A 22365-nucleotide genomic window follows, 5' to 3' on the forward strand; every position below is an offset into this window, starting at 1 on the left:
CACTTGTTGGAGAAAACCTTTCCGTCCCTCTACTAAACAGGACACTTACATCCCAAAAACTTGGTCCCACATTGTAATGGAATTTATTTTAAATGGTAATGACTAGGGCTTTGTTACTTATTCAGCCCGTTCTGTGAGCATCCACTCTATCTAGCACTGTATGAGGCATTGGGGATATAACGGTAAACGGGGGAAACATTTCTGGAACTTATGAATCAGGTAAGGTGGACTCTTCTCACCTCCTGTCATAGATCTTAGCTCTTTGAGGGAGTGCAGATGTCTTGTACTGCTGGGTATCCCCCAGGCTGTATTAAGTTACGGTGAGCAGGGTGGAAAGCAATGTCCTGGTCTTCTCTGGTCTGTAGAGAATGCACTGGAGTCTTGTGCTGTCATCCACACTTGTGACATCTACACTTAGGAGGTAATGGCACACTGTAGCATATGCCGAGGACGCGGAGCCCCCGCTATTGGTGCACTCACTTCCTCTAAAGCAAGCTCTCTCAACCTTACCGCTGTGGACGTTGTAAATTGGATGGTTGGGGAGTGCAGGGCTGTCTTGTTGGGGAGTGCAGGGCTGTCTTGTCCACGGTGAGACTTGTAGCATCTCTGACCTCTACCCACTGGTTGCCAATAGCACCATCCTTCCCAGGTGTGACAACAACTAATGTCTCCAGACATTGCCAAGTACCCCTTGGTGAGCAAAATCAAAGTGGGTTGAATCCAACTGGGTATATATTTCCTACAGAAAGTAGGACTTCAGAAAAATGTAAAAGCTCTCCTTAGATGTCTGTAGGACAACTATGCAGAAAAAGAATTCAAGAAAGAAATGTTTAATTGAGCCAGAGAGTAAAGCTGGACGTGGCAGAGACTCAATTGTGGAAAGAGCTTTCTTAACTTTAGGGTAGTCTTAAGTTTAGACAGTAGGGCAGTGGGCTGTGGTGACTTCCCAGTCCCTCGTACATTCACACAGGCCTGGATACACTTCATTTTTTAGAGGATTTGGGGATTTCAGGATTCTGAGGACCCTGCGAGTTCTCAGATTCAGCGTTTTGATTGTTTCTGAAGTGGCTTTTAAAGAATTAGAATAATCCCTTGGGGACTTAGGGAAGGAGGCAGAGTGAAGTGATAGTGATGAAATTCACGTTCTGGTCCTTGAGTCCAACTGCCTGGACTAGATCCCAGCTCAGCTCTTACCTTGGGCACATTCTGAGATTTCTGTGTGTTTGTTTCCTCATCTACATAATGGGTGCCTTTATAGTTCCTGTCTCAAGAGTAGTTGTGAGGACTAAATGAGATAATACAGGGAGAGCCCTTAGTAAGTAAATGTATAGTAACTATTAAGTCAGCTACTTCTGCCTAGTGGTGTTGTTATGTGTGTTTTGGGGGCAGTTCATGAAAGGATAAATATTTTTGTTATTTGCAGGGGTAATATAATTCAAGTATAGGAATTAAAAAGCAACCATGACAGATAACAGTCACGTTATTAGATTTCTGTCTGGTCCCTGATCTGTAGACAAACGTTAGAATTTTTAAGGAAACTCCATTAGTCAATTAACACTTGGACTCAATTTTTCTTAATCATTTTATTCAGTGATGTTTATCTTCACCTACTTAATTTAGATTCTTGAATGCAGACTTCAAAAGGATGTTTATTCTTCTCGATTCATGGCTAGAAGGCAAAGATTCAAAAGCTATCAGGAAGGATAGAAGCATATACTGTGGCTTATTCAGGGCACCTGCCTCAAGAGTGCCAAAGCCTGGGTAAGAATCGTGAACCCAGCAGTCAAGTGGCTGCTATGATCTGAGCTCCAAATAAAAGCCTCATATTTTCTACTCCATGCCACTTAAAAATCAAATTATGTCTATCATAAGACAGCCTCAGGCTGAATATGATGTTGAGGGGAAGATTCAGGTCAAACAGATATCTAGACAAAATTTGGTATTTTTCTTATTCATCCTTACATGTCCCTTGCAACTTAGCCAATCCAATTTAAATAAAAATAAAATTCTTCTTTTCCTTGTACTGATTGCTGATTTTTCAAGTAGGAGATAAAGGACTTTTCTCAGGCTTACCCAACCACCCCACATCATGCAAGAGTAACTTTCGACAACTATCTGTGCAAGAGACCACGGATGCGTCCCACCTGAGCCCCTATGGAATGAGCTATCCAAGCAACTTTCTTTCAGGCAACCATTGTCCAGCATACTGACTGCATAGATCAAATGGGGAAAAGATCGGTAAAATGTGTATGACATCCACAGTATTCCCCTTGAAGTTGAACTTCAAAAGGAAATCTGCCACTACTATTTACTTCTCTGTGGCAGGAGCTCCTAGTAACCAAGGGTAATGCAAATAAAGTGAGAACATTGGACCAGCAGACCATGGAGAGAGCATTTAAAAAAAAAAATCTAATTAACTATTTTTTATTGAAGCATAGTTGACATACAATATTATATTACTTTCAGATGTATAACATAGTGATTTGACACTTACATACATTATGAAATGATCACCACAATAATTCTGGTTATTCCAACCATATATTCCAATATATGGTTATTCCAATATTATTGACCGTATTCTCTATGCTGTACTTTATAGTCCCATGACTTATTTTTTTTATAATTGGAAGTTTATATCCCTTAATCTTCTTCACCTATTTTGCCCATCCTTCCACCCACTTTGAACATGAGGAGATTTTATTGTGCACAGGATATTCATCATGCAATTCATCAGGCAATCACCCTGGCCAAGCAAGACTTAGAAAGACTTTCACAAAAATGTTCTGAGCACCAATATAACTATATATTCTAAAGTCTCCTTCTGTAAATTCTGTTGTCTTCCCAACATGACCCTCTAAATATCTGTATCCACATATGAAAGTTTAAAGACTCTTTGCAGCTAAGATATCCTGCTTCCTCAAACTTACCTTTTGTCCCACAAGTTACTTAGTTTTGCCTTGTCTTTTGAACTTTGGATTTCTGTAACATTGGAGATCCAACCAAAATTCCTGAAATCTTGTCTTCACTTAACATCTGTTCCAACCTCGAAAATCATAAATTATACAGCAAAGATAGGGAAACATCCGTTCCTCACTTAGCCCTCAATCGCCTTCTTTGGGATGGTAGATGAAGGGATGTTATAACTTTGAGCTATGATTTGAAAGTATATTGAATCAAACAAAGATATTCTCGCTTAGAACAAAGTATCTATGAAGGACATGTCTGACATTCAAAACCATTTTTACTGAGGTAGGAAACTTTGCTGGCAAGAGACTGACTTTAGCCAACTTTGTTAGTTTGCTGGAGCTGTCATAACGAGTACCACAAACTGGGTGCTTGGAGCAGGATATGTATTGTCTCACAGTTCTGGAAGCTAGAAGTCTGAAGTCACGGTGTCAGCAGAGCCATGCTTCCTCTGAAACCTGTAGGGGAAGGATTTTTCTTTCGTTCTTCTTAGCTTTTGGTGGTTTGCTGGCAGTCTTTGGTGTTCCTTGGCCTGCCGAGTCATCACTCCAGTCCTCCATCTCTGAGCATATCTGAATCTGTGTCCAAATTTCCCTTTTCCTAAGGACATCAGCCATATTGGATCAAGGCCCACACTAATGGCCTTATTTTTATTTTATCACCTCTGTGAAGACTCTGTATCCAAGTAAGGTCATACTCCAAGGGCCTGAGGGTTAGAACTTCAACATATCTGTTAGGAAAGGGAGAGGCGACACAACTCAATCTGTGACACCAGCTTAAACAAAAAAGGAATTTATTGGAAAGATATGTGGTGACTTAATTAAAGGAACAGCTAAAGCAAGAAGACCTAAAAAGGCAAGAGCATGGTTGCCCAACGATCCAAGGAGCAGGCAGGACCTACCCCCAGCCCCACTAGGAGGCTGCTGTATCAAGGGACCTCCACTGACTTCCCCATCTTTGCATCACTCCACATGGCATTCAGAGTCCCAGGAGAAAGTCTGATTGGGTCACTATGTGGCCGGAAAAGTTGGGAGCGCCATTATTTCCTCTCCCAACAACACGAAAGCAACAGAGAAGAGATAATTCCCAAAGGCTTTGGGATGCTATTACCAAAAGAAAGGAGGAAGGATGCTAAATGGATAAAACCAAATGTCTAATTTAGACCCTTTAGCAGGAAATGAGGAAGGGAGCACAATTTGGGGAAAAAAATTATTTTCATATACTCCAAATTCATGATTAATTCTATGTACATAATAAATCCCTGATGATTATTAATACAGCCACTCAGAAAAATTTGTCATTCTGATATGATTTGCCTTTCTTATAAGTCAAGATCATGGAGGGAATTCCAGCTAATCATGATTCCTTTACTGCACTATCTTTAGTTATGTTTTGCTACCATGTCAGTTTTATAGATAGAGAAAATGAGTTCCCCCAAGTGAGCCTTTCTCCCATTCTTTGGTCTCTTGTTCCTTGTACTCTGATCCAGATCAGGACACCCACTTGTGTTGCTGGCCACAGAAAGCCTCCTGGCACGTTATGGTCAGCTGCTTCCTGATGCCTTGGAGGGAAATGTATAATTCTCCCCTCTCAGCTCCTGAGGCACCCACTTCTCATGTTCCAACACTGAGGGGGCTCTCCTTATTCCACCCTCTTTCCCAACTCATCCTACCACCACCTCTTCAAAGAATATAGCCATTGTTATGTTAGTTATGCTTTGAATTAAGAAAAGAAAAGAAGAGGTGGGAAAAATTAAAGCAGATTGCATAAAATGAGGGATATATGGGGGTGTCTCATCATTAAATGGTATAAAATCTTAAAGAATAGACTTATCACCCAGGCTTTCTGTTTGCACTTATTCTTTGACACTTCCAAAGACAAATACCCGATAGGTCTACTGGAGTATTTTGCCTGTTGTCAAATTCCCTGAAGTGCTGGGCATGGGAGTGGTGATCTCCAATGGAAAAACATGCAAGAAGCAGTCTGGGAGTTAGAGACCAGATCACTGAGTGGAGCAGATTGCATCTCTGTATGGAGGAAGGAAGAAAGCTAGTACATTGGCAGAACATGGACTCAAAAACTGGTAAGCAGTGAGTCCCAGGAGGGAGAGCAGAGCCTGATAAATGAGGGCGGGTGGTCTCTACCAGTAGGTAGGACATGATGGAGCAGGGAATATTTGAAATTTTACATTCTTGGCATCAAAGAAACAATTAAATGGCCTAGTCCAAAAGTAATGCATGTCAACCCTGTTTACAACTCCTTGGCCAGACCAATCACTTGGCTCCATCCAACCACAATGAGGCCAGGAAGCCCATGTGCCCAGAAGGGGGAGCTGGACATACTTAGCAAGCAGCCGCAATGACTTCCACTTGTGAAAATGCAAACTCCTTCCCCAACAGACTCTGATTCAGGAGATCCTTGGAATCTGCATTTTAAATAGGCCTCCTCAGGTGGGTCTGATGCAGGGGAGAAGAGTGGAGTCTCTGGAACGCTGACTTAGAACTCCACCTCAGGATAACCAGATGACCAAGAGGATGGGGGCAAATCTGAGATCCAGTCCTTAGAGCTCAGATGTAGGGCCAAACCTGGGAGACTTCACCTTGTTGTCAAAGGGGGCCACGGATGCCTGGACGCTGTGGTCCAGAGGGCTGGACAGAAGATTCCGAAGTGCCCAGGCAGGAAGGTAAGTGTTGGAACCAAACCTGAGACAGAGCAGACCCTCAGGTGTGTATCAAGATTCTCAGCGACAGGGAGAGGAAGAGGGATATGGGGCCAACTCCAGCAGTGACTCTCAGATGTGATCTAAGGCAGACATTTATGTCCGCAGAACTCATGGGCCAGTATCACATCTCCTTATGTAATTCCTTGTTTCTTTCCTCTGTCCTTTCCTGGTGTCATCTTCCCTTCCTCCATTACCCACTCTCTCTGCTTTCCCCCCATTATTTTCTCTTTTATTCCTTCTTTATTTTTCTCCTTTACTCCCCCCCCTGACTTCCTCTTTCCCAATATTTCCTCTTCTTACCCCCTTCTCCTCTCCGCTCCTTCTCCACTCTTTCTCCTCATTCTTCCCTCCTTCTCCCTCTCATTCCTCCTTTCCCGTGGCACCCACACACTCTATTCTCTCTCCAGGTATTATGCCATCTGCTGTCAGCCTCTGGTCTATAGGAACAAGATGACCCCTCTGCGCATCGCATTAATGCTGGGAGGCTGCTGGGTCATCCCTATGTTTATCTCTTTTCTCCCTATAATGCAAGGCTGGAATAATATTGGCATAATTGATTTGGTGAGTACCTGTGCAGACCCTGCTGGTTTACTCTCTGGTGGAGTTTATTTGCTTGGGATTCTAAATAAACAAATAATATCAGGTTGGGTGGCTATTTTAAGAAAGATTCTGATAGTGGTTGGAGTGACAGCAGTAACAACAACAAAAAAATGCAAGCTAACATTTTGGAATGTTTGTTGTATGCCAGAAAGGATGCTCAGACTTTACATAGAATCCTGAAAACATCCTTCTCTCATCTCATCCAGATGGGAGAAGTCAGGCTCCAAAAGGTGAAATAACACGCCCAGTAAATAGCAGAACGGGTACTCAAAAGCTTAGCGTTCAGACTACAGAGCCTGAGGTATGTGAGGTGCCCCAAGAGGCCTTCATCTTATCTCATGGCTTCCAGTGACCAGCAGAAAACATGTCACATGGGTGGAGGCTTCCAGAAAATGAAGAGAACTCTGGGCCAGGAGTTGAGAGAACTGGACTGTGAGCCCAGCTCTGTCCCTGACCCTGAAGGACTGCAATGAGAAGGTGCATTGGTCTTCAGTGGAGGAGTGTGTCTTGCAGGGGTGTCGGAGAGCAGCATGCAAGCCAGGTGTTTGCCAGCCCCTGTTCAGGTGATCTTCAAGAGCCTTCCGGCTCTGACACACTATGTTGATAGTACCAAAGTTGCAATGAAGATCAAAAGTTACGGTGGGGGTTCACTGGCAGCGATATCTGTTCCCTAAGGTGGTTGTCAGGCAGTCACTTTGCAGTGGGGACTATGCTGAGGTAGGAAGGGGACTGGAGATGAGAGATTGAGAGCAGGCTCCAGCCCAACGAGACCAGTTAGAGTAGGAGCTGCCTGTTCTTCTCTCCACCACATTCCCAGCCCCTAATCTTGCCTTGTTCTTTGTCCAGGAAAGGATATCCAAGCCAAGGCTGGGCCAGGATTTGCATGTGGTATGTCAGAACAAGAGTTCCTTGGGCTTCTGAAAGAAATGCTGGGGACAAAGGAGTGGAGAAGTAAAAGGGGATTCATACCAGGGAGACTGTATGGATATTTTCTTGAATTCTATCCTTCTTCTTTCAAACTTCCAATTTCACCATTCTCAAGGGAAATGAAATTCAAGTTTCCGACGACCAGCAGAGTAATAATTATGACCAACCAATGTTGAACACTTACTGTTTGCCGAGTCCAGGTTCACTTAATCATCATTTCTGTGAAACCTCCCTCAGGCCTCACAACAATGCCATGAGGTTGATCCTGTCATTGCCGTCAGGAAACGGAGCATCAGAGAGCTTAAGTTATTAGCTAGCGTCAGATTGGCAGGGAGTGGTGGTGACTCTGGCTAAGCCCAGGCTTGCTGCACTCCGGAGTCTACGCTCTTAATCTCTGTGCTAAACGTACTCCCTAATGGAGAAGACATTTGGAAGCATAAGGTTTCATGCATGGGAACTTTTCAAAAGAGTGCAGCAGTCTTACCTTTGGATATAGAGTTTCTAAGGGAAATAAATTAGAGAATGGAATTGCTGTCCATTTGGGGAGGGAGATAGAGGCATCCCCTATTTACTTCATGCACCTGGGGAATGGGGCATCTGCTTGCTGTGAACATGCCTACTATTTGCTCCATGATGCTGTGTTGGCATCGCATCTTTCCACTCACCTGCCCATTGAATTGGCCTAGAGAGAAGCTAGCACAACCCATGTGTTCACAATACAGATGCAGTTGGTTCTCACCATTCGTGGTAAGTAGGTTCTATAAAGTTGCCACAAGCACCGAATTAGCAAATACTAAATCTTTGCTCCTAGGAGAAATACAGCGTTAGGTTCCTGCAGGTTCTGGTCACAATATTTTCATCACCTAGTCAATACACAATATATGCTGCTTGTGAGAGAGGCCCATGAAATGTAAGGTGACAGTAAGGTTGATATAAAATAATATATATGTTATCATACACATAATAATATATAATACGCAAACACTAATCAGAAGAAAGCTGGTGTAGCTGTACTAGGTATCAGTGATAAAATACATTTAAGGCAAGTCATACTGCTTGAGATAAAGAGGAATATTTCAGTATGAGAAGAAGGTCAATTCAGTAGGAAGATATACTATAATCTTATAATATGCTATGAGACAAGACACTAAAAAATGCACAAATAAAATACCATACGTGTGTATCATATGTTATTCATACATTTGTTCATGTGTATGTTCACACTGGATGTGGGCGGACGCTATTCCTAGGCAGGGCTGATAACTCAGAGCTGTCAGCAGACAGAGTTTATGGCAGGGAGAAAAGTCTTTCAATCTTTAAAAGAGATTCAGTGTATCACAGTATCTAATACTAGGGAGGCTTATTCCAGGAATGCAACACAATCACTGTAATTCACCGTATTAATAAAAGAAAGAGGGAAAACCCACATGATCATCTCTTTACTGCCAAAAATTCATTAACAAAATTCAGTATCCATGATTTCAAAAAATTCTCATCAAACTAAAAATAGAAGAGAGCATCCATAAAAAACGTCCAGCAAGTATCATACTTAATAGTAAAATATTGAAACTCCCCTCCTAAAACTGAGAATGTAAAATGGTGTCCACTATTACCCCTTCTATTTAGGATTACACTTGAGGTCTTATCAAGTTCAATAATGCAAGAAAAATGGAATTAAGATTGGAAAGGATGAAGTGAAACTTTTATTATTTGGAGATCAGATGGGTACTTATGAAGAAAATTAATAAGAATCTAGAGACGAAGTATTAATAACAAATTTAACAGCGTTGCTGGATACGTTGCCATACAAAAAATTTTCACCGAATTCTACATACCAACAACAAACAATTAGGATTAAGGACTTTAAGGCTGTACCATTTGCAATAGGATAGCAAGTCAAATACTTAGGAATAAATCTGACAAAAGATGTGCAAAACATTTACAGAAAAAAATTGTAAAATATTACTGAAATACATTTTAAAAGATTTAAGTAAAGGAAAGAATTACCATGTTTGTGAAATGGAAGGCTTACCATGGGAAAGAAGTTCGTTTTCCTCAATCATTCTACTCTATCTCCAATCAAAATCCCCAAAGATCTGTAGGGAAATTGATAAGCTCATTCTAAATTTTATATAGGAAATGCTGAGATATAAGAACAGTCTTGGTGGAGACGGGCCACAGTTCAAAGACTTTTACTACCAGATATATTGTGTGCAGGCAGAGGGGGAAGGGAGGAGACGCTAACTCCGCTCTCGGTTGGGTGCGGAGATTGAAGGATGATTTTGTCCCTATGTTATCTCCCCTCTCCCCCGGGGCCTGCAGCCCCTTGTGCAGGAACAGTCCCTCTGCCCCCCGGGATGCCATCGTATTCCTTTCTACTTTCGTGGTTTTATGCGCTATAGGCTTATTGGGAAAAGAGAACTTGGCTGATAACCCTTCTTCTCTCTTTCCTCCTCTTTTTCCTCTTGTGTTTTCCCCTCCCTTCCTGCCCTTCCTTGTTCCCCTCCTTTTCTCTCTGCTTTCCAATCCCTCCTTTGCTTTTTCATCCTTTTTCTTTTCTCACAATTGTCCTCCTTCCCCTCCTGCTTCTTTCTCTTCACTTTTTCCTTCCCGTTCTCCCTTCTTTCCTTATTTATTCTCTCCCTCCAACTCTCAGATAGAAAAAAGGAAGTTCAACCAGAACTCTAACTCTACGTACTGTATCTTCATGGTCAACAAGCCCTACGCCATCACCTGCTCTGTGGTGGCCTTCTACATCCCGTTTCTCCTCATGGTGTTGGCCTATTACCGCATCTACATCACAGCGAAGGAGCATGCCCACCAGATCCAGATGTTACAACGGGCAGGAGCCTCCTCCGAAGGCAGGCCCCAGCCAGCCGACCAGCACAGCACTCATCGCATGAGGACAGAGACCAAAGCAGCTAAGACCCTGTGCATCATCATGGGTTGCTTCTGCCTCTGCTGGGCTCCATTCTTTGTCACCAATATCGTGGATCCATTCATAGACTACACTGTTCCTGGACAGGTGTGGACTGCTTTCCTCTGGCTTGGTTACATCAACTCTGGGTTGAACCCCTTTCTCTACGCCTTCTTGAATAAGTCTTTTAGACGTGCCTTCCTCATCATCCTCTGCTGTGATGATGAGCGCTACCGAAGACCCTCCATTCTGGGCCAGACTGTCCCCTGTTCAACCACAACCATTAATGGATCCACACATGTGCTAAGGTGAGTGCTTAGGGGCTTGATAGATTTTGTTCATTTGCAAGACTCCGAACGGGCACCTCTCCAGTGTTTTGTTTCCAGGGGGTTGTTCTTGAAAACCTGTGCAGTGTTTACAAAGAATAAAGAAAATTCTACTCTCTGGTCCGGAAGTAGAATAGTGGATAAGGCCTCAGGCTCTGGGGGAGGCTGGCCTTTATTCAAATCTAGCCTCCACTGTTCTTTGACCCTGGGCAAGTCGTTTAACCACACTGAGCTTCAATTTCATCTTTTAAAAAATTGAGATCCCAATCACAGTATCTTCGTCACAGGGTTTTTGTGAGGATCAAATTAGCTAATGTGTGTAGAGCACATAGTACAGGTCCCAACACCGAGTAAGCACTTAGCAAATATTATCTATTATTATTTATAGGTAGTGTTTTGCAGTAGTGGTTAAAAGCGTGGGCTTTAAGGTAAAATAGACTCTATTTTGACTCTCAGTGCCACTGCTAACCATTTGTATAATCTCTCTTGGTTTTATTTTACTCAACTGTAAAAAAAAAAAGGTAGTAGCATCCATCTCATAGGGCTTTTGTGGCAGCTAGAGATAATGTATTTTTTTAGGGCCTGACACATAGTAAGTACTCACAATTCTCCTAACAATGTTATTAATATGATTAGTAGGAGGAGGAGTAATAACTTATGGCCTGATACCCAAGATGGCCACAAAATAACGTGATAAATGAAATAAATAGGATAAATGTGCAACAGTAATACCACGTGATAAATGATATAATGAAGTTATGGATAATCAAGAAAGGGAATCTGAGGAGGAAAAAAGCTGATTTGGCCTAAGAAAATCAGGAAAGGCTTCAGAGGACAGCATTTTTTAAGAATTTGAGACTTGGAGGAGAGATCAAGGAAGCCATTCTAGCAAATTGAGCAGCATGAGGAAAGAAATGGAATGTGAAAGCGCATGGGAAGGTCAAGTGGTTTATCCAAGGTCACCTGGGTTGATGGAGGTGGGAGTAACTTTGGAGCAGTCATGATGCCTCTCTCTGAACCCTGAGAATTTTCTGGCTCCCTTGGGCTAGAGTCGTTCTCAGCCATGAGAAACCATGTGTTAAATAAGTATATTCATCCTGTAGCAAAGATAAATTGTCAACAGCATTTTTTTCTTTGCCTCGAGATGCACAGGAATTTCTAAAAAGCAGTTCCTTCTTTTGACACAAGCATTTAGTTTTTCTGATGACAGTATTCAGCTGTCCTGGCAGCTGAAAATTGGGGAATTTTCATTTGCATGTGTAAAAAAAGAAAAGAGAAAATAGGGTTTGCAGTGAAATATAAACACTTTGCCTCAGAGACTGCTCAGAAGCCTGAATTCAATTTACTGCTGCTAGTGTGGGCAGACTTGTAGTTAAAGCCTAGTCTGGTGTTGAGATTCCAACTGGTGGGGGGGCCTCCAAGACTACTCCGATAGGCTGGCGTTCTCTCCTGATTATTGTGCCTTAAGCGAGGGTCATAGGAAGAGTCCAACCATAAAGTGTGTGCGCAGGAACTTCTGTGTGGGGGCCTAAAAGCTGTCTGAGTTAGCAGTTGCCTGAGTTCAGGCAGTCAACAGCTCACAGAGTATGCTCTAGTGGTGCCTTTGCCAAGTCAGTTGTTCAGAACCGGAGGGACATTTTTCCCCATAGAAACAGTCACAGAAAGCGTTTGGGGGTTTCAAGGGCAACCCAAGAGACCTATTTTACTGACACGGTATTTTACCCCTGCTGCATTTGGGAACCTGCGGTGGGTTATGAAGCGGAGATGGTGGTTTCGAGCCGGCCTGTGGATGTACTCTCCATACTTTAGTTTTTGTATTTCTGCATGAGGTAATGAAAAGTGCAGGAAGTTGATCGGAGATACTTTTCTGGGGGAGGTAAGGAATCTTTTACGCATGGGGGAGCCGACACAGAGAAGACTGAAGCCTGAATCCACTACAGTGTAAGCTTTGCAAGGACAGGAATCCTGCCTGTTTCATTCACTGCTTCATACCAGATGCCCAGTGTGTTGCTTGATGTACAATAGGAACTTACACTCTTGATGAATAAATTAATAAAGCATACAGTTAATTCTCTAGATCTATTGTATGAGCACCACTTAAGAACAATGCATGTTTTTCTTAAAAATCCTTTAAGCAGGACATCAACAAAATCAGATGGATTCAAGAAATATAAAACCTAAACAATCAAAAGTAAAATCAGCTTTAATCCTGTTAATCCTCCCCTTCACCTCAGAGATAATTAAAACTAGTCTGGTGATTTTTTAAATGCATTTACAAACATTCATAAAAACATACACACTCATAGATTCCTCTCCCTTTGTTCATTTTATTCTATTATTATTATTATTTTCATCATCATCATACGTACGTTCCTTAGTCCCCATCCCCTGTTTCACCCATTCCCTCCCCACCTCCCCTCTGGTAACCATCAGTTTGTTCTTTATAGTCAACAGTCTTATTTCTTGGTTTGTCTCTTTCTTTTTTCCCTTTGCTCATTTGTTTTGTTTCTTGAAATCCGTATATGAGTGAAATCATATGGTATTTGTCTTTCTCTGACTGACATGTTTTGCTTAGTGTTATACTCTCTAGCTCCATCCATGTTGTTGCAAATGGGAGGATTTCATTCTTTTTATGGCTGAATAATATACCACTTCTTCTTTATCCATTCATCTATCAGTGGACACTTGGACGGCTTCCATAGTTTGGCTATTGTAAATAATGCTGCAATAAACATAGGGGTGCATAGGTCCCTGTGATTTAGTGTTTTTGTATTTTTTGGGTAAATACCCAGTGGTGCAATGACTGGATCGTAGGGTAGCTCTGTTTTTAACTTTTTGAGTGGCCTCTATACTGTTTTCCAGAATGGCCGTACCAGTTTGCATTCCCACCAACAGTGCATGAGGGTTCCTTTTTTCTCCACGTCCTTGCCAACACCTGTTGCTTCTTGTGTTTTTGATATTAGCCTTTCTGACAGGTGTGAAGTGACAGCTCGTTTTATTTATTTATTTATTTATTTATTTATTTATTAAGATTTTATTTATTTAATTGACAGAGAGAGAGAGAGACAGCGAAAGAGGGAACACAAGCAGGGGGAGTGGGAGAGGGAGAAGCAGGCTTCCCGCCGAGTAGGGAGCCCGATGCGGAGCTCGATCCCAGGACCCTGGGATCATGACCTGAGCCGAAGACAGATGCTTAATGATTGAGCCACCCAGGTGCCCGAGTGACAGCTCATTTTAGTTTTGATTTGCATTTCCCTGATGATTAGTGATGTTTGAGCACCTTTTCATGTGTCTGTTAGTCATCTGGATGTCTTCTTTGGAGAAATGTCTGTTCATGTCTTCTGCCCATTTTTTTAATTGGAGTGTTTGTTTTTTGGTTGTTGATTTATACAAGTTCTTTATATATCTTGGATACTAACCCTTTATTGGATATGTCATTTGCAAAAATCTTCTCCCATTCAGTAGATTGCCTTTTAGTTTTGTTGATTGTTTCCTTCGTTGTGCAGAAACTTTTTATTTTGATATAGTTCCAATAGTTTATTTTTGTTATTTTTAAAAAAGATTTCATGTATTTATTTGTTAGAGAGAGAGAGACAGCACAAGCAGAGGGAGCGGCAGGCAGAGGGAAAAGCAGGCTCCTCACTGAGCAAGGAGTCCGACGTGGGGTTCATGACCTGAGCTGAAGGCAGATGCTTAACTGACTGAGCCACCCAGGCATCCCTATTGTTGCTTTTTTTCCCCTTGCCTCCGGAGACATATCTAGGAAAAGGTTGCTATGGCCAATGTCAGAGAAATTACTGCCTGTGCTCCCAAGGATTTTTGTGGTTTCAGGTCTCACATATAGGTCTTTCCTCCATTTTGAGTTTAGTTATCTTTGACAAAGGAGGAATGACTATACAATGGGAAGAAGACAGTCTCTTCAGCAAATGGTGTTGGGAAAATTGGACAGCCACATGCAAAAGTATGAAACGGGACCACTTTCTTATTCCCTTTATTTTATATAAATGGGGTCATTTTATATGTACTTTTTTGCACCTTGCTTTTTATCCCTTAAGAATGTATTTTAAAGATCATTGCACCTCAGAACATTTAGATCTAACTCATTCTCTTTAACTGTTCCATAAGTGTGTTAAAATTTATTAATTTCCCATCAGTGAATATGTAAGTGTTACCAACCTTTTGCTATACCTAACTGCATTGTTTTTAATGCCCTTGAACATATTTCTTTGTGTATATGTATTTATTTTAGATAGCTATCCAAAGTGAAATTGCTCTATGGATATATATGTGCACTTAAAAATATTAGGTTTCTCGTAAGATCGACCTCCCAGAATACTGTAGTGATTTGCGTTCTCATCAGCAGGCTGTGAGAGTAGCCTCTACTCCTTCCTTTCATCAACACTATACATTATTTTTCTTTTACTATTTTGCTAATTACAGAAATGTTCTGTCACTTAATTTGCATTTTCCAAAAGATTTGGTAAGTTGAACCTATTTTAAGTTAGTTATTGACTAATTTAAAAGTGTTGACATATATTTATCCTTGTAGAAACTGCACCTTCACATATTTGGTGCTTGGTGTGACAACCTTGTTGTATTTTTCTTTTTTAATTTCTGATTATTTATTATTTTCTAAGTAGTAATCCTTTGTTATATAATTTGCAAATACATTTCCCTCTCTTCTGCTTACTTTTGGACTTTGGTTAACTTTTTATTTTACTTTATTTTATTATGTTATGTTAGTCACCATACAATACATCACCAGTTTTCGATGCAGTGATCCACGATTCATTGTTTTCATACAGCCCCCAGTGCTCCATGCAGTTATGTGCACTCCTTAATACCCATCACCAGGCTAACTTTGAATTTTGAAAGCACTATTGATTTGACTTCTTACAGTTAACCCATCTTCCTTCTGGAATACTTTTCACATTAATTTTCCTAAAAAGTATACTTCCCTGGTTTGCCCTCTGACTCACCAGCAACTCGTTCTTAGTATCTTTTATGGGTTCTTCCTTCTCTCTCTGGCCTCTAGATGTTAGAGTTCTTCAGGGCTCGGTTCTTTGTACTCTTCTCAAATGACATTCTCAGTTAATGTGATTTGACCATCCATAGCTTTTGTGCCATCAATCTCTCTTTAATAGCTCTAGATCATAGCCGTCCTGTAAGCTCCAGACCACAGAATCCAATTTGCTTCCTTGACAGCCTCACATAGGTGCCTCTTAGGAATCCCACATTTAATGTACCTTGAACAGAATTCCCTTGTATATCCCACCCACCCACCTACTCCAAGCCTCCAGAGTCTCCTCTGTCTCCATAAGTGGAACTGTCATCTACCATGTTACTAAATCTGGACACTTTCTGTCACTCTCAGGGAGAACTGTCATATTAAACTGCAGACTTAAAGTTTTGAAAAAGAAGAACCAATCAGCTGATATTGAAAATATGGAGTTCAATCTAAATAAATGCGAAATCCAACTACAGGGACAGAATTTAAATCACTGAAGTGTAGGATGATGCCTGAACATCCTGCTGCATGTTTAAAATTTGGAATTTGAGGGGCACCTGGCTGGCTCAGTCGGTAGAGTATGTGATTCTTGATCTTGAGATCATGAGTTTGAGCCTCACGTTGAGGGTAGAGATTACTTTGAAATAAAATAAAATAAAAATAAAGTAGAATAGAATAGAATAGAATAGAATAGAACAGAATAGAATTTGGAATTTGATAAGTGCAACTTCATTTTCCTCATGCAAAGCATTCATTGACAACTTTATGTCATTCTGTGCTATTAATAATAATGATTATGATGCCTAGCATAATTCCAGAAAAATGTGCCAGTTACTGTATTTAAGAACTTTGAATGCATTGTTGCATTTAATTTTTACAGCAACCAAATAGGTTGCCATTATAATTACCATTATTTTAACAATGAGAAAACCGAGGTTTAAAGAGGGTATAGAATTGACCCAAGGTCCCCCAAAGTCTTCATGATTGTCTTCAGGTTAATGAAAGATTAAAACACTCAAAACTGAAAATTATCCTGCCCTTAAAAAAAAAAATCTTCCCTGAGAATCTATAACATATAGAGGACTTAGTCTGCAACTCAAGAATCACACTGGGGAGAGCCAGGTCATGACAACACTCCAAAACTGTGGGGCTTTTTTCTTTTCTTTTTTTTTTATTATTATGTTATGTTCATCAGCATACAGTACATCATTAGTTTTGGATGTAGTGTTCCATGATTCATTGTTTGCGCATAACACCCAGTGCTCCACGCAGAACGTGCCCTCTTTAATACCCATCACCAGGCTAACCCATCCCCCACCCCTCCCCTCTAGAACCCTCAGTTTGTTTCTCAGATCGTCTCTCATGGTTCATCTCCCCCTCCGATTTCCCCCCCTTCATTCTTCCCCTCCTGCTATCTTCTTCTTTTTTTTTTTTAACATATAACGTACTATCTGTTTCAGAGGTACAGGTCTGTGATTCATCAGTCTTGTACAATTCACAGCGCTCACCATAGCCCATAGCCTCCCCAGTGTCCATCACCCAGCTGATATGAGGAATTCTTAATCTCAGGAAACAAACTGAGGGTTGCTGGAGTGGGGGGGTAGGGATGGAGGGGCCTTTTTCTTTTAAAGTCTTTTTGAGAGAACAGAATTCTACTTTTCCAGGTTGAACTAAAAATAGGACAATTTGCCTAAGTGGTTTGGAATAGTAGGCCTTGGCCCTATTCTTGTAATCCCTTGACTTATGCAACATTTTATTTATTTATTTATTTATTTATTTATTTCAGATTTATTTATTTCTTAGAGAGAGAGAGAGAGAGAGAGAAAGCACATGTGTAGGGGGCGGGGCAGAGGCAGAGGGAGAAAGAGAATCCACAGGCAGACTCCCCCCTGAGCTCTGTGCCCCACTAGGGGCTCGATCCCAGGACCCTGAGATCATGACCTGAACCAAAACCAAGAGTTGGCTGCTGAATTGATGGAGCCACCTGGGTGCCTCTGCCCTTTTTTTTTTTTTTTTAAGATTTATTTGCAACATCTTATTATTGAACAAACATATGGGCAGCCAATGAAACAAAATATGTTTTTGCCAGACAGTCTTAGTGGACTTTGACCACTCAAATTGAACGAATTAGAGATGTCTGCAGTCGTGTTTGGTTTTCTGTGAGATAAGCATCTTTGGAATATCCAGCTCATGATCAAAATAGAAGTGAACATACCAATTGATTGGCTGATGAAGTAGTTTGTCTAGATATGTAGGTTACACAGCCTCTTAAAAATAGTCTCCAGGGGCGCCTGGGGGGCTCAGTTGTTAAGCGTCTGCCTTCGGCTCAGGTCATGATCCCAGGGTCCCGGGATCGAGCCCCACATCGGGCTCCCTGCTCGGCAGGAAGCCTGCTTCTCCCTCTTCCACTCCCCCTGCTTGTGTTCCTGCTCTCGCTATCTCCGTCAAATAAATAAATAAAATCTTTAAAAAAAATAGTCTCCAAACATGAATTATTGTCATATATATGTTTCTTGGGCAGTTTTAATTTGTATATCCACATATATTAGTAAGAGGTATAATGCCATCATGTGGGCAATGGATTCTAAGAGGTTCATCATGGGTGTGAACTGATTCTTAGCAAATTTTGGAGCCAGCTTCTCTCTCCTTGTCACATCTTCAACCTGGCTCTATAGTTTTTTCCCCATCCACCAACCTCTCTCTTAGTCTTAATAGAAATCACCTTTCCCACTCTAAGAAACTCCCATCAGACATAATGGCAGAGAAAGGAAGAAATAATCTAGTGAGGAGACATTGGCTGCATTCCCACTCAAGTCCGGGACAAGACGAGGTTGCCTTGTCACCTCTGCCGTTCAGCATTGCACACAAAATCCAAATGACAGAAAGGAGAAATATGAAATATAAAAATCAGAGAAAAAAAGAGCAAAACTGCGACTATGAACAATATGACTTTTTTGCCAGGAAAATCCACTATAAACCATGAAAACTAGGACATTTCACAAGGATGTCCAGATACTGAATAACTAACCCAACATTCAGTGACTCCTACGTCCTAGAAGTCACCAATTAGAATGTGGATTAGGAAAAATACCATCATCCACAGAAGCAGTAACTGAAGTTACTAAAAAAGCACAAAATGAAAACATAAGACATGTGTTGAAGGAAATTTTATAATTTTACTGAAGGAGAAATCAGAGATCTCGCTAAGGGTTCACTGTGGAAAGCACAAGAGAATACTAAAAAAATCCAAATTTTTCTTTGGAAGTTATGGGATGTTCATCAAAAACCAGGTTTGCAGATTCTGGAACTTGATTTATTAGGTTTTGAGGTTTGATTCACAGTAACTGTGTACTGAGCACCTAATGAGCCAGGCACTGTGTATGAGGTGGTAGATGGAAAGATAAAGGAGAGTCGGATTCTCCCTGAGCTCACAGCCTAACTGAACAAAGAGTCACATAAGTAAATAATTACAGCACAGTGGACATCGCTGGGGCTGTGCACAAGGTTTAATGGGAGCTGAAGGGATTGCTACCTAACCAACGGTTTCCTCATCATCACTGATGAGGGTCATCCAATCGCTGCTTGAATTCCTGCAACGAGAGAATCATACTACTCGATGAACCTGCTCAATGGTTGGGTAACTCTAGCATTTAAAAGGTCTTCTTTGTATTGAGTTGAAATCTTCATCCCTATACCTTCTGCCTGCTGGCCCTAGTTCTGCCTTGAGCAAGAGAAAACAAGGCTACATCTTCCTGTGTGTTTTAGTTCTATGTCCCTTCTGAGGCTTTTCTTCATTCTTCCATTACTCTCCATGCAATATTCTTAAAGGTTTGGAGAACACGATCATGTCCCCTTATTTGTAACCTTTATCATTATTTCTTTTGATCATTTTTCATTCAGAGTATGGTCAGTAGACCACTCCCATTAAAATCACCTGGGAGCTTAGTAAAAACACAGATCCTGGACCCCATTCATGGAACTGGGGCAAGTTAGGGAAAATGACATTTTTGCCAAGATGATTCTTACGTGTATTAAACTTGGAGAAGCACAGACTCTGACTCCAGTGGATCGGAATGGTCCAGTGTGTGCTGGCATTGATTGTGTTTCTGGGTTATGAAACATATTATAATTCTTAGATCCTTTTAGAGTCTCTTAAAGGGTAATAATTTTATGCGATTGAACTAGTAAAATTCCTTTGGAAGTTGCCTCAGCTCAGCCATTCTTCGAGCCAAGTGACTCTGGCCCCTTGGGAGGTGAAGTGTGATCACATAGGCTGTGACCACATAGTGTGGCAGGAGATAGGAACAAGCCATCCTGATGTGATTTGGAGTTTATTGAGAGTTTGATTCTGGAGTTCTTTGTCCATTATCCTTGGATACATGTCAAGGATCTTGCCGAGGCTGTTCTCTGCTGAGTCTTCAGAGCCTAGTAAAGTGGCTGGCACATTGTGAGACTTAACAAGGAGTAAAGGAATGCTTCTGTCCCTTTTCCCTGGTCTCGCTTCTCTTCTGTTTAACTGTCTTTAGGAAGATTAGCCCCGATGATCTAAGGCAGAGCAAGGATTTGTGGCGCTGGACGGTAACCTTAGAACAGAGATTTTTCTCTACATGAAATCCACTGAGGATTCCAGTTTTAGCTTCTTGGGTAAATAATCCCGGCCCTGCCTGTCTCACTACCTCATTGTGAAAATCAAACAAGGTAATGGAGGTGAAATTGCTTTGCTAACTGCAAAGCTCCGTCCTCAGGGGAGAGATAATTATGTTATGAGAACAGACTATTTATAAGTTAGGTAAATAGCTAAGACTGCATGCTTAGCAATGCAGAGATGGCACGCAGAGTTTAGCTTTGGGGATGGAGTTCTCTGCTCTCAGGCCAGGCTTAGATAACTCCTGTGGTTCTCCACGTTTAGACGTTGCCCAAACCTAGGACACTCACCTTGTTCCTCAGAAGACTGAGAACTTCTGCAAGCACTTTCCAGAGAACTTGTCTATCTAACTTGGCTCTTGGCTACTATCCTCCATTACCTACCCTCAGTCCCCCCTGATAAACAGTTTTTATGTTGACTTGGGGATCTCTAGAGCTGTGCTATCCAATAGGGTAACCATTAACCACATTCCAAGGATTCAGTAACCACATATTATAAGTAGAATATTTTCATTATTGTAAAAAGTTCTATTGGACAAAACAGCTCTAGAGCCTTCTCTCTGGAATGAGACTTGGACTTACTCTTACCAACCAAAGCTCAATAATAAATAAGCCAATTCTAATGGATGTGTTATAGAAGTCTTTGATATTCCCATGCACAAGATTAGTATGCTCAGGTTTAAATATGGAATCAAGAGAGGTGGAATATATGAGGATAGAGATTGAAAATGAGAAAGAGGGAAGAGAATAAGGGTTCTACTAAAAACAGTAGGAGAAAAAAATTCTTCTAGGCTATTGCTTTTTGTTGTTTCTTTTATAAATAAGTTATCAGAATTTATCATTGTATTTATTTTTTGTTGACTTGTTTATTATCTGTCTCCTTAGTCAGACTGTCCGTACATGAGGGCAGGTAACATGTCTGTTTTATTCCCAAAAGTTTCCCCAGGGTAGAGCACATGGCACAATTCGTATACTTACTGGTTGAATGGATGGACGCTCTTATCCGACTCTGTTGCTCACCTGGAATGTGTATAGTCAAATAAGTTTTCGCCACTTTAAACAAATATTTATTAATCCCATAACCAGAATCATTGTTTTTTTTTCACTGTGACATCACTTGCCAATTTTCAATGTCAACACACCAGAATTTCCCTTTCAAACAGAGATTTTCACACTGTGGGTTGGAAGATTACCCATGGATGAGACAATAATTTAGGTTTGATTTTTACTTTGGATGCTTAGAGGTTTCTGCTAATGTTGGAAAGTTGTTTGACATTTAAAAGCTATTTTGTGGCTATTACCTTGAACTTTGGAGGTTACAATTGGATTCAACATTTACCTCATTGTTTTGAGCCAATGCCAGACTTAATCTGGATGAATCAAAGATGGGTGAGGATGACCTTGCCTTATCTCCTCCAGCCTCCTCCAGGGCTCGCTACGTAATTTACAGGCCCAACACAAAATGCAAATGCAGCGCCCCTCGGTCAAAGGGCAGGTAAGATCTTTCATCAAAAGTATTAAAATGTAAAACCTTTTTCTTTCATCTGCAGTTTTTCTCTCAACTTGTCATGGTGTATTTTCTTTGCTCTTCACCTCTCCTCCAAAAGAGAAATAAAATATAATTGTAAATTATTAGCAAAAATTTACCATTCATCTGTATAGTATGCAGTGCCAGTTTTCAGTGCAAATACGAGAACATTTTGTTTATGTGGAATCACCAAAGTGACACAAATCACACAAATCGGATTTCGCAATTCAAGCGTGCGTATGTATTTTGATTTTACCAGACAGTGCACAAAACTAATGCAACTATTTTTACTTCACCTCTTGATAGCACACACATTCTGCTGACATTCTGCCTCCTTCAGCTTCCTGATCAGTAAGGAAGCACTGAAAGGGAAAAAGAGCCATGGTTGGCCATATCTTATCCTTTCTTTCTGTGCTGATATTTGCAGCAGAAGTGGTTGGCTAATACAGGGGAGCAACATGAGTGAAAAAAGATGGGGTTTTTTTTGTTGGTTCCTCCTTCTTAGCACAGCACTGCCTTCCTCCTGCATTGGACAAGTTCCGGTCAAACAGAAACCGTGGCCTCTCAAGGCTGTCTGCATTCCCAGTCATTCAGCCATAGATGTGTTGATAAGAAGCATGAGCGCAGGATTCTGGTGGACCCATGATCTGTGGAAATTCAGCAAGACTCAGTGGTAAACATGTTGTAGAAGTTGCTGACAGAGAGACCATGGGAAAAAGGAAAGTG

The 22365-nt window shown here is 41.1% G+C and overlaps 1 protein-coding gene across 4 annotated transcripts in view; it reads left to right on the forward strand.

Annotated features, from left to right (window-relative positions):
- Positions 1-22365, forward strand: part of HTR4 (5-hydroxytryptamine receptor 4) — a 179331-nt gene that overhangs the window by 112424 nt on the left and 44542 nt on the right. For 2 of the 4 annotated variants that reach the window (XM_073890899.1, XM_073890900.1), the window contains 3 exons: positions 6097-6250; positions 7136-7177; positions 9873-10441. In XM_073890899.1, coding sequence (XP_073747000.1) covers positions 6097-6250; positions 7136-7177; positions 9873-10441 — 765 coding nt within the window. The remainder of the gene's footprint in view (positions 1-6096; positions 6251-7135; positions 7178-9872; positions 10442-22365) is intronic. The other 2 variants (XM_073890902.1, XM_073890901.1) reach the window with 1 other exon arrangement.

The sequence above is a fragment of the Callorhinus ursinus genome, unplaced genomic scaffold (genome assembly GCF_003265705.2).
Source record: "Callorhinus ursinus isolate GAN/ISIS: 27379988/994484 unplaced genomic scaffold, GSC_fseal_2.0 scaffold3, whole genome shotgun sequence".
NCBI lineage: Eukaryota > Metazoa > Chordata > Mammalia > Carnivora > Otariidae > Callorhinus > Callorhinus ursinus.